Source organism: Nelusetta ayraudi, unplaced genomic scaffold (assembly GCF_046127955.1).
Source record: "Nelusetta ayraudi isolate G7.1 ecotype Tasmania unplaced genomic scaffold, CSIRO-AGI_Nayr_v1 ptg000016l, whole genome shotgun sequence".
Lineage (NCBI taxonomy): Eukaryota > Metazoa > Chordata > Actinopteri > Tetraodontiformes > Monacanthidae > Nelusetta > Nelusetta ayraudi.
In genome coordinates, this window is record NW_027466066.1 from 2,278,824 (window position 1) to 2,291,190 (window position 12,367).

Below are 12,367 nucleotides of genomic sequence, written 5' to 3' on the forward strand. Positions count from 1 at the left end.
TTCTTTCCTTTTTTTTTTTTTTTTTTGCTTAACATTCAAGTTGTTCATTTTATTTATTTTTTCCAAACAAACATGCGAGACTGTCACCCATTCCCATCCCGAACACTTGGCTGTGTGGGCGTTTTTCATTGATTGCTTGCAGATTTCTTTGCCGTCATTGGTTAAGCACAAGTGGGGTCTGCGGGAACCGGTGTTACGTTGAGTTTTGCATGCGTGCTGGGCTGCGCCTGAAGAACCGAGGCTGAAAAGGCAGGGGGTGCTGCGCGTTCTGACGACAGACTTGACGCATCATATTAAAGTTTGACAAGAAAACTGTCCTTTCAAACTAGCCATTACGTCATTTTTATAACGTTCTATATTGATTTTGCGTGCATGTTTTTTTTTTTGTAAGGCGAGAACGTTCAAAGTAGTATCCACTTTGACTGGGCGCGTCACCGCGTGGTTCTCGCAGTTCTCAGCCGTGGGTGTGCTCTCGGCAGGCGGACAGAAGTCGACGTAACACCGGGAAGAGGAGGGGACTCTGGTCAAACCCACCACGACCTAAACAGCACCAGGAGGGGAGACAGCGCGGAGAGGAGCCACCACAACCCGCAGCACCGTTAGCAGCAGCAGCAGCCCCGCTCTCAGCCTGCATGGGCTAGTCGGTTAGCTAGCTTAGCATCGTCCGACTTGCGCCCGCCACCGCCTCTCGAGACGCCGGGAAGCCCCGGCTCGCTATCTCCGCGCATTTTCCCTCCGCGCCCGAGCCCTCCCGCTTCGCCTCCCTCGCCTCCCTCCTCCGGCTCCCAAAATGATGAAGTTTAGGTTTCGTCGGCAGGGCACCGACCCTCAGAGGGAGAAGATAAAGCAGGAGCTCTTCGCCTTCAACAAGGTAAAGTAATGGGACAGGGAGGGAGGGAGAAGTAGCGGGGCACCCGGCTGTTTCAGCTGCTTCCACCCCGAAACTCTGTCCCGGAACGGGACCCGGCTAATTCCGGTGGGGACCCATCATTGCCCCCTATCTTGCTGTATCGAGCTGCACACACACGCACACACCATAAACGAGCTGCATGTAGATGGTGTGGGTGTGTGTGTGTGTGTGTGTGTGTGTGTGTGTGTGTGTGTGTGTGTGTGTGTGTGTGTGTGTGTGTGTGTGTGTGTGTGGACGCGAGCGTCCATGCACTTTTCACGGCATCTTTTAATTGGCTCCCACCCAAACGAGGCCCGCGGTTCTGAGCGTTAAAGGTGCCGATCAAGATGGCTGTCAAGATTCTAAGATTGTTGTTAGTCAGGCAGCTGGCAACACAGACACACACACACACACTTTTAGGTTTGAACCTCATCTTTGTTTGACTGACTGACTCCACACACTGCCTGTTGTCACCTTGTGTGACAGGAGCCACAACAACAGGGTTGACACACTGCACTCACACTGGCCTTGAATTACTAAGCCGGGCCGTTTTTTTTTCTTTTTCCGACCAGTGTCATCATCCCTCAAGAAGAGTAGACCACAGTGTAGTGGCCCGGCCAAAAAGATTTTTGACATCTCAGAATCCATGTCAAACTGGAGCTTCTTCTAAACAAACAGATATTGTTGCGTTGTTAACTCATCCAGTTTCATCTTTTACTTCATTGAAACGTCTTGCAAGATCGCAAGAACGAGTCCGCTTGCCCCCAACCTGGTCCTTCTACTTTCAGATGGATGACTGAGAACCTTCACAGACACTTTTGCTTTATTGCTGGAATTAAAAAAAGAAGTAGTTGGCAGGCACCCTTAAGAAACAGAACCTGATTCTTTACCCAGACTTTTATCAGCTGTATAGCGCCTGCAGGATCTTCTGATCCAGAGTTCTGTCCTCATTGGACTGAGGTCTACTCTTTATTCCAGAAAGCAGTCGGGGTGGCAGTCACACATGCACTGGCGCAGGCACAAGCGCAGCCCTGTGGTCTCAGTCACTGCACTGCAGACTGAAGTGCGACGGCGAGATGTTTTGAGCATCTCCGCAGTTCTGTTTTGCTTCTTGTTCTGATTTACGAGGGGAGAGATGATAGCACGAGGCGGCTGGAGGTGCTTGTGGATGACTAATAAATGTTATACTGTGACCCTTCTCTCAGTGGGTGAGAGCTTGGTGACATTTGAGCAGGGACCCAGCGGGAGGGTTCCGTCTTTGTGTGTTTGGCCTTTCTTTTCACTCTTACCGGTTTGGTGTGTTTTGCATTGTCGTTGAGGAATGCATGTGATGTCGAAAATTTGATTAAAGTTTTTTTTTTTTTAAAGTCCTATTGTACGGTAGACACATATCTATCTCTGCTGTGTGCTAGCCTAGCTTGATGAAACAAGCCTTAGCCTTGTGTTTGTGCCCTTTTGTACAGCAACTGTGAGCTGAAACTTTTGGACTTTTTGGACACCTGGCTTGAGTTGTTGTCACTAACTCGGGGCCAATTTGCAAAAGTGTTTGTTTTAGTGCACCCTCTCTGAAAAGGGTACAAGAGTACAAGACTGCAATGAAATGACCGACTTTTCTCTTTATTTACTTTTGGCCAAGTGGATTGAGCAAATTATTGCCCCTTAGGGCCATTTTCATTCGTTGAGACATTTCACATGAAAAATGCCTAAAATGGTCCATCGTGCCTGAAGTCGTGGGACTGCTGTGATAACAGTCGTGCGCCGACCGACACAGACACACCACTGAGGTGGTCTCACAACAGGGGTGTGACTTTGACGCGTGTGTGCGCGTCAGTTAATTCTGGCGCTTTAATGGAATAAGAAGCTATGCTAATGTTCCCGAACACGTGGCGAGTTTCCAAACAGTCAAATGATAAAGTTCTAAGAAAGCTCTCTCTTTTGAAGTAGTTTCTATTTCCACCAAGATTCTGTCTTTCCCCTGCGGATCTGAATGTTTTCCCAGCTGTCTCGCCCCTCTCCCCCACGTGGGCAGAGGAAAAAGCTGTGAATTGACGCTAATACCGTTTAACAATGTCTGCAGAGCGTTTTAACGAAACAAAGCTGCCGCCATTAGGTCCTTTTTAAAAACTCCCTCAACTTTATAGAGGGAGTTCTCCTGTTCAGCTGCAACGCAATGAGGGGAAAAAAAAAACATAAATCTAAGTCGTTTGGTTGACTTGTTTTTCTCTTTCACTGTTTCTCCCTCTGCACTTCTAATAAACTGTGCGTGTTTTTTTCTTCTTTTATCTCTTAGACCGTGGAGCATGGCTTCCCTCATCAGCCCAGCGCTTTGGCCTTTGACCCCAAACTGCAACTGATGGCCATTGGAACAAAGTCAGGAGCCATCAAAGTGTATCCTTTCCTCTCGGGTTTTTTTTTTTTTGCACGCACCTACTGGTTCAGGATTTAAAGAGCGGCAGTTTCTCACTGAACAAAATTGACCGGTGCTATTAAAATTTTAGTGGAGTTTTGCTGTAATCCTCTCTGCAGCCCCGTGATAAAAGCATGGTCTGTGCCAGATTAAGAAGATGAATGATGATGATGATGATGATGCATCCCGAATTGCGTCGGTGTCATCGCGAGCGGATCCATTTCTTATTGACTGCCATTGCGGATCTTCCCGCCACTGCTTGTCGTTGGCCCTTCCGCCTTTTTTTGTCTTCACTCTGCAGTTTTCAAAGGTAGTTTGAAGACTCACTGAAAACACTCTGAGAGTGGGATGCTTGTCAATATGGATGTTGTGGATTTCAGGATTGAAATCCAAGCAGATTTGCTGATTATTTTTCTTCGTTGGAGTAGTAGATTTTAGATTAGTAAATAAGACAAAAAAAAGGAAAAGCAAACGGCAGCAAAATGACATCATGATGACAGACGCTAACCGACAGTGCATCTCTCTCTCTCTCTTTCTCTCACTGTTGGGAGGCCCGAACGACCATGAAAGCATTCTTGAGCTTGCTGTCAGTCGGGAATCAAACCCCCAACCCCACCACCTCCCTCTCCTCTCCTCCCCTCTGCTGAAGTGGGAGATTTGCCGTGAGTCACACAAAGCTGCAGATGAGGCCCTGGGTTGAGCTCACGAGACGCACCGTTGGCGGCAAACCAGTAATTTGGCTTCCCGAAGCGTCGTCCGTCAGAAGTGGCGGCGCTGTGATGTGTCGCCGCTCCCCTTCGCCTTCGCCTTCGCCTTCGTCTTCATCTTCGCTCCGACGGCTCGGCGGCTTAATGGCAGGGTTGCGGCGGCGTGCGCGCTCCTGCTCTTTGGGTTTTCCTTGTTTTGTTTACCAGTGGGCCGTCCTGAGGCAAAGGAAGGAGTTCTTCAAAAGTGTTCGCCTGAGTGATGCGCGTCTTTTTAGCCTTTGATCTCGGCACGATGCACACCGCGGCGTGCACGGTGGGATTAATATGGGGAGAGCCGGCGGTGTTTGGATCGCTCACGGCTCACCGTTGACGGTTATTTACGCTCCTAAGTGCTCGTTAATCAGCGAGCCGCGGTTGTGTGTGCGCACGCGCGAAGGAGAGAGAGAGAGAGAGAGAGAGAGAGAGAGAGAGAGAGAGAATCGACCCTTTGAGACGCAGCTTTCAGGAGACGGAGGCTGGCGGTGCCAGGCACTGGAGGGAGATGGATGAGGGGAGGCGCTGAGGAGGAGGAGTAGGAGGAGGAGGAGGGAGTGTGGAAGGAAGAGACAGAAGGACGGAGGCCTTGAAACTCCGCTGCACTGCCGTCTTACCTGCTAGAGGCGAGGAAAAAACCGAATGACTTGATAAGAAAGCTCAGACTGGACGTCCCGCTTCCTAACAAGATCCCAGCTGCTGCTGGAATTCTGCGAGAAGTCAACATGCGTGTAGAAAAAGAATGGAATGGAGTTCGAGGAAAAGTGGTTGAAGTGGTTGAAGGCTTGGAGTGGTTTTTGAACTTGGATTCGTTGGTGTTTTATCGAAGAGATGACGGTAGCCGCATTTCCGTGACGGTTTTTTCGCAAAATAAAAGCGATATTTCTAGATTTTACGAATTACATTTGTTTGTTTACGTTCGTTAGCTGTAATTTTTTAATTTGAATATCTTGTAAAAAAAAAAAAAGAAACATTCACTTGAAGTGAATCGGTCATGTGACTCTGTACGTCATGTCTGAAAAAGTGTTTCCATGACACTTATGCGATATACCTCTACTTAGATACGTCTAAAAAAAAAAAAACCTCATGGGGGTGTCAAAACTTTTTAGTGATATTTGAGAGGTTTTTCGAAGTTTAGGGTTTTCCATTACCATTTTTTTTTTATTGCAATATTTAGGTTTTGTGCAATTCTAGGGGTAATGGAAATACAGCTGGTGACACTCGAGTTTCCCCTCTGGAGTAATTCTCTCGTCACCGTCTTGAGGAACAGCGGTAAATGACTGTTTACTGCTGTTTAAATGTGCATGACGGCGCAGTAGATTTTCTTGAAAACCACACAAACCAGGTTGAAAGTTGCATTTTTTCTGTCACGAACCTGATGTTGTTTGAAGTTTTTCAACTCAATATCATAGAATATTTATCAGATGAGGGTCAAAATTGAAGAAGTTTGTCCCTCAAATGTCCAAATCAGTGACAATGCCAAATTTTACACATTATCGTCATATTTGAATATTATTTCAGAATTGAGAAATACAATGTATAAAATCATCTAGAACTCTCAGAAGACCGTTATCATAGTTTCCTCAGGAAGCTTTACCAACAGAAATCCTTGATCAGACAGCAGTTGTGCTCCTTGTGAGTACAAATGACAAATTCAGTAAACAGGATGAGAAATCCGGATTGACAATCTGTCAATGCTATCCAGTGTTATCCTCATCACTGGTTGACCCTCAGTGGCAGAGTCTCCCGTCTGAGAGTTTCCCTCTCTGGCCGTCCTGCCCCGTCTGCTCCTCCTGCCTCCGCTCTCCGCCTGTTTATAAAGACAGAGTCATATTACGCCCTGCGAGTAACTGCGAGCGACCGCAGGCTGGGGCTCGGCGGAGGGAAGGGGGGTCGGGGGGGATGCAGTGCGGTGGAGTTTTTTTTTTCTTTCGCTCTCCTCCTCACATGTGTGTGTGTTGAGAGAGTTCACGTGTGGGGGCGGCGGGGCGACTCTCGAGGAGTCTGTCCCCCATCCAAGAATGCACGTTGGGCTGCCCTGGGTTAACCCTCCCACCGTGTGTGTGTGTGTGTGTGTGTGTGTGTGTGTGTGTGTGTGTGTGTGTGTGTGTGTGTGTGTGTGTGTGTGTGTGTGTGTGTGTGTGTGTGTGTGTGTGTGTGTGTGTGTGTGTGACTAAGAGCCCTGTTGCTGAGTCGAGCCTTAATAAAGGAAGCTTTTGAATCGGTTTCCAAGACGACCAGCGCAGTTGCTGGGGATGAGAGGCGCTCGCAGACCCGGGGGTATTAAAAGTCTGCAGCCCAGGATGCCTCGATACCGGAGTTTGTCGATTTGGCAGACGTCGGCGCAAGTCCAAAAGTGGAGTTTGCCGCCTTTCATATCCCGCTTGCAGAGCTGCAACACTTTTTAAGAAAATAGATTTGAACATCATCTCTGGTCAGCCGACGATGGACTCCCCAGAATTTGAAACCTTCTCTTCTTCAGCTCGTGCTGCATTGCAGAGAGCGTGTGTGCTTAAACAGGTGCTCCGAGACATCAGCCCTTAGTGACGTCTAGGGGTGGGAATTGATAAGATTTTATCAATATCAATGCCATTGGCCATTGATTCTACTTATCAATCCAATTTATTATCAATTCCCCCAACCAATCGCGAGTAGTTTTTTGAGGCGGGAAAAAGTACTTCTACACAGTCCTCAGCACCGAAAGCAACCCTTTTATTTTTTCCCAAAATATCTGCACAAGACAACATGAACATATTTAGATTCAACAGCGTCTTGACTCTCGTAACGTTCAAAAGAAAAATGTAAATATTGTTGCTTTGACTTCTAAGCTTAAACCGAAGGTCAGTCAATAGTTAAACCCTCATTCTCTTCAAAAAGATTTTGAAACATTTTCAAAATGCTGTTACTGTAAACTTGTAGGGTACACTGAATGAACATCAACAATTTTTATGCAAGAATCTGAGCTCTTGTAGGGGGTGACTGTGGCCGTCTTCATCTTCGTTGTCATCATTTTATAAAATGCATGAAAAAGGAAAAAATATTTCTTCATAGCTTGGCTTAAATAGTCAGAAACTGCATGCCGCTTGCAGGGTGACGATGTGCCAAACACAGGATTTATTTAACGCGGATGGTACCGTCGTGGACGGAGGTCAGAGTGGAGCTTGCATCTGCAACAGCAGCAACGCTAGCAGCATTAGCACTAGGGAACACACGGAGACTGTCGAACACTCCACATTCCTCGGAATTTTAATTCCGTGCTGAAAGGATCGTTCAGAAGATTCGATAACATTGGAGGTGTACGATTCCGATGGGATTGATCAATTGGAACCGGTTCCCAATCGGAATCCTTCCCTGCCAAGGAGGCTGTAAACAGAGGGCTAACTGCTGCTTCCCAGGTCATCAGTGGAGCTTTCTCTGGTCTTAATGAGCCATGGGAAGCTGCTCCGCCGCAGTGCTGCTGTGCGGGGAGATGCAGAGCTGGGAAACGGCAGAATGCGGGACCTTGAAACTGTGGACTGATCGAGTTTGTGCCAAATCACACCGAAACCACGCGGCCGCGTTGCCTCGGTATCGACGATCCAGCGGCTGAAAGGACGAGCTAATATTTACCCACTCGCCGCACAGCTTGTGTGTGTGTGTGTGTGTGTGTGTGTGTGTGTGTGTGTGTGTGTGTGTGTGTGTGTGTGTGTGTGTGTGTGTGTGTGTGTGTGTGTGTGTGTGTGTGTCACCGGGGTCGACCGCTCGGCCGGCGATATTTTGCTGATGTCATCGGCAGCGTTCCTTATTCATTTATTTATTTATTTGGTTTTGCTTGGACGGAATTTCAACTTGAGACTTCCAGTCCCCTGATTTCCAGGCCGGGGCGGAGTGAGACCCGGTCCAGCTGCTTTGGATGGATTCCTGTATTGTTTATCCATCCACATTTTTTTTTTTTTCTTTGCAGGCTTTGGCAAAAACAATAATTTTCCCCATGCGGTTGTTTTTGCGCCACACGGTTTCCTTTGTTTCTTCCGCATCTCCGGCTTTTCCTGCTTTTCTTTCTTTTTCTTTTTTCTTTCTCGTTTGAATCGCCTGGTTTTTCTTTTTTTCTCACCTTCATGCTCAGCTGAAAGATTGTTTACTCGCAGTGAGACCCCGTCATGCGACGCTAGCTTGCGTAACCGGCTGTCTTTCTTTTTGTCGTGTTTTTAAAAAAATAAATAAAAATAAAATCTGAAGTTTGACGCTCACCCTTGAACATTCCTCCCACCCATCACCACCAGCCCTCCTCTCCATCCTCCTCCTCCTCCTCCTCACCCACACATTGCATTCTTTCTGCTAACACTCTTAGCTCAGCATAACACGCTCGCTCGCTGTCTCTCAGAATGCCCTGCTTGAGTCATCTGCACTTCTCCCAGCAAGCATCTCCATGCATCCTGCCACCCGCCCTCTTGTTTTGGTCTCTCGCTGTCCCGCAGTGGCCCCCTCCACCCCCTCCACCACCCTCCCACGCCTCCGCCCCACTGACTCGCCTCCTCATTGATATTCCTCAAGACAAGCAGGACCTTTAAATCTAACCCCTCCCACCTCCCTCGTCTCCAGTGCTCCCCACCCCCCTCGTCCCCTCTCTGCATGCCAAAACACACTTGATGAAGGGACAGATGAATGGACACACACACACAGACACACAATTCTCTCGCCTAGTTTAGAAAAAGAATTGGGTTAGCGCCGTGCAGCAATCGAGAGCGTTGCTGTTAAGGAGTTTAGGAAGTGAGAAGAACCTTCAGCTGCAGTGCATTGTTCACATGGGGATTGCAACACATAATGGGTTAAATATTCTGAATGGACAAGTCAGTAGAATATGAAGTGGGTTCGTCTGTGGCGGTGTTGTTGATGCACAGTCCTCCTCCGATCCGAGCTCTGGCTTGTCGTAAAAAAGTGAATTTGAACTTGCTGCAAGTCCACCATTTGCAGGCAGTGGACTACAATGTGGGGCATTGTGGGTAAACACAACCTAAACAAACACTCTTGTTGCAAGTTGCCCTGCATTGACCAATAGAAGCAGTCTGTGTTTGTTTCAGTTCAGGTACCTTTTAGCAACTTCTTTTCCATGTGTTTCAGGTTACGTTCTCACAATAAAACACTTTACATTTCTTTTAAATATATATATATTTTTCCACTTCAGATGATTAGCGTAAAAATCAGGGTTGCGCTGGAACAGACATCAGCAGCATGTGCAAAAAAACAAAACCAGAAGTCTTCCGTCTCATGTTCTCAATCACTTTTTTTCATGCCTGCTTCCCTGCTTTTCTGTTTTGCTTGTTGTTGCCCTGATCAAGTGGGACAGAGGCAGTAGGTGTGTGTGTGTGAGGGGGGGGGGGTGTAGAAGGACTCGCGGCGGTACGTGAGGATGCAAATGAGACGGCATTGTTTCTCTAGTGGGTGGGTGGAGTTGTTTGCCTTGTCCTGTTTGTCGTGCTGCCTCGCGCCAGACGCGCAAAGAGTGACTGTGCACATGTCATGCCAAGAGTTCTGGGGAGGGAAATAAAGCGGAAGTAGCAGTAGAGCAAGTTGTTTAATTTTTTTCCCCCCTCGGGTTTTAGATAAAGTCTTTAATTTCCTTTCATACTTCATAGTTTTGTCAAAAAAGTCAAAACTTGTTTTTTTGAGCCTTTTCCTCTGCCGTAGTTTGGATGTAGCCATCTACCATCTCCGCTAATATCTCCTGTCACATTTGCAAGTGTGTGTGTGTGTGTGTGTGTGTGTGTGTCCGCCCGCTCAGAGGACAATGCCTTCTGTTTGTCTGTATTCAGACCGTGAAATCGCTTTATCCCTGCTAACGCTGTCTCTCTGCATCACCGGGCATCGCTGCGTGCGCGCTTGTGTATGTGTGTACGTGCGCGCGTGTGTGCGTCTGAGAAAGTAAGTGATTCACTGATTATGAGTTTCTGTGGGCCTCCATTGTGTGCACTTCAGAGTTCTCTGGCGAGCGCCGCAATAAATCGCCGCCGGTTCCACTCGCAACAATCGGGTCTCGATCGAGGATTTCCTTTCGCTTTGATCAGCGCAGCTCAGCCCAGCCGGGCTGACCAACGTTCAACAGGCTGGTTGAAATCACCAACATGACGTGTTGGTTTTTTTGTTTTTTTTTTCCCTGCGCTTTTTCAGGAATGTTGCTAACATTCGGTCGTGGACCTCCCAGACTGTTCATGCCTTGGCGTTGTCTGTCCTTGCGGCTTTGTCTTGTTCCGTTCATTCGTTTCTGTGGTTTCTTTTTATCGCCTTTAAAAAAAAAAAAAAAAAAAAAAACAATTTATTGCACAAAAGGGAAAATTGGCTACGCCAGCGAGTTGCTGCTTTGAGTCAGCGTTTCCACCTCTCTGACCCAACGCTCCTTGATTGCCCTTGTGAAAACTGAGGGAAAGTGCTGGATAGGCATGCACATTATTGATTAATTCATTAATCGTTAGTTGATTGACCTTATCGGTCGATTAACCAATTGATACGTGGAGATTTTTCCTTAGAACCTAAATTTCACTATGAAAAATGGGAAAGGAAGACCTTATTTAACCCTTAAATAATGTTGAGGGTCCAATGTGACCCATTTTTATATGAGAGAACAGTAAAAACACCCTAAACATTATTTAAGTTGACTTCTAATGGGTCACTTTTTTTTTTTTTTTTTTTTAAGTTGTTTAAAAGTAACTTGTTCTAGGTATATTATGACCATCACAGGTGAATTACTATTTCCTGCCACTACACTGTTACAATGATATTAACTACCTGTGCCAAAAATGTTCGATTAATTGTGACTCATTAAATTTAATCGATTAAATTCTTAATCAACAGTTAATCGATGATCGATTGTTAACATCCCTAGTGCTGAAATATTTCTTTAAAAAAAGATGAATTTTCTACCGACGAAAATTATGTCACTTTTTTGTTGTGAAAATTCATTCCAGTTTTGACTGAACAATTTTTTACCAAAGACAATTGGGTCAAACAGTGCACTTCAGGTCGCCCACATAATGATATTCTAATGGAGTGTTTTGACACGGCCGGTTGGCCTTGACAGGATGTGATGAAACCAGAATAAAGGAAAAAAAAGAAAAGTTATCTGGCTCACAATTCTACTGTCATCCTGTCAACTCTTGTGGTGGAAGTCACCACACACTTGTTACTCCCCCAACTTCCCCCAGTGCCCTTGGACACACACACACACATACACACACACTTACAACAAGTAGGAAGTCCTCTCCCGGGGCCGTCCCGGGGGGGTGATGACATCATCGGCGGGAATCCCTGCGCCAGCTGTCCTCTGACATCACCGCGGCCAGGAAAAGCGTGTGATTGTGTGCCTGCAGTGGCCGCAGTGAAGGAACCTCCGCCTGCTGCATTGAATGCATTTGTGGATTTTTTTTATTTTTTATTTTTTTTTTTGAGGGGCGGGGGTGGGGTCTGACGCAGCATGAAACCGGAGACGGCAGCCTGGTCGATGTTGGACGAGCTGCAGACAGGCTGCATGTAACGTCTCCTTAATACCGCCGAGGTCCAATTTTTCTCCCCCGCCAGCGCTGTCGTATCTCTTTTGCGGCGCCTTAAATAAGCGCTCGTGACGCTTTATGTGCGTGTGACGAACGAGTGTCGCTCGTTTACTGCAAAGCATGGACGCACGCGCACACGTGCACAAACCACCGCTGTCCATCTGCATTAAGCAGCCGTGCAGCGCTGGCGGTGATTTCTCTCGTTGCAAATTTCCACACTGTGGCATCAATACAGGTCTCCTTCTGCTTCTCCTTCTGCTTCTCCTTCTTGTTCTCATTCTGCTTCTCCTTCTTGTTCTCCTTCTTGTTCTCCTTCTTCTCATTCTTGTTCTCCTTCTTGTTCTTCTTGTTCTCATTCTTCTTCTCCTTCTTCTTCTCCTTCTTCTCGTTCTTGTTCTTCTTGTCCTCATTCTTCTTGTTCTTTTTCTTGTTCTTCTTCTTGCTATTTGTGTACAAGTCCACTGCTCGAGGACTTTGCTAAACAGCAAAGACCCACTTAAAGATAAAGAGAAGGAACCAGCAGTCCTTTGCTCTGTGTCGGCCTCCAGCAGCTGAAGACTAAAAACAACTCACACGTTGAGGTGTCGGGGCCAAGAAACGGTGCACCTCGTAAACCCACACGCTGCCGTAAATGGTCTTTCTTTTTTCTCAACACTTGAGCTTTTGAGATGGTGTTTTGACTGTCTGACCATGTGCCAGTAGGAGGGTTTGGAGGCATTTGGAACAGAGCTGGAGAACAAAAGCGCATATTTATTAAAGCGGCAGTTTACTTTTCCTCATTTTGCTTTTCCTCATTTTGCTTTTCTCC

The 12,367-nt window shown here is 46.9% G+C and overlaps 1 protein-coding gene across 2 annotated transcripts in view; it reads left to right on the top strand.

Annotated features, from left to right (window-relative positions):
- The first annotated feature begins 300 nt into the window (after positions 1 to 300).
- llgl1 (LLGL scribble cell polarity complex component 1) overlaps positions 301 to 12,367 on the top strand; it is a 33,523-nt gene continuing 21,456 nt past the window's right edge. The window contains exons 1-2 of one of the 2 annotated variants that reach the window (XM_076023828.1): positions 301 to 871; positions 3,180 to 3,277. In XM_076023828.1, the coding sequence (XP_075879943.1) occupies positions 791 to 871; positions 3,180 to 3,277 (179 nt within the window). In that variant the 5' untranslated portion in view covers positions 301 to 790. The remainder of the gene's footprint in view (positions 872 to 3,179; positions 3,278 to 12,367) is intronic. The other variant, XM_076023827.1, reaches the window with a different exon arrangement.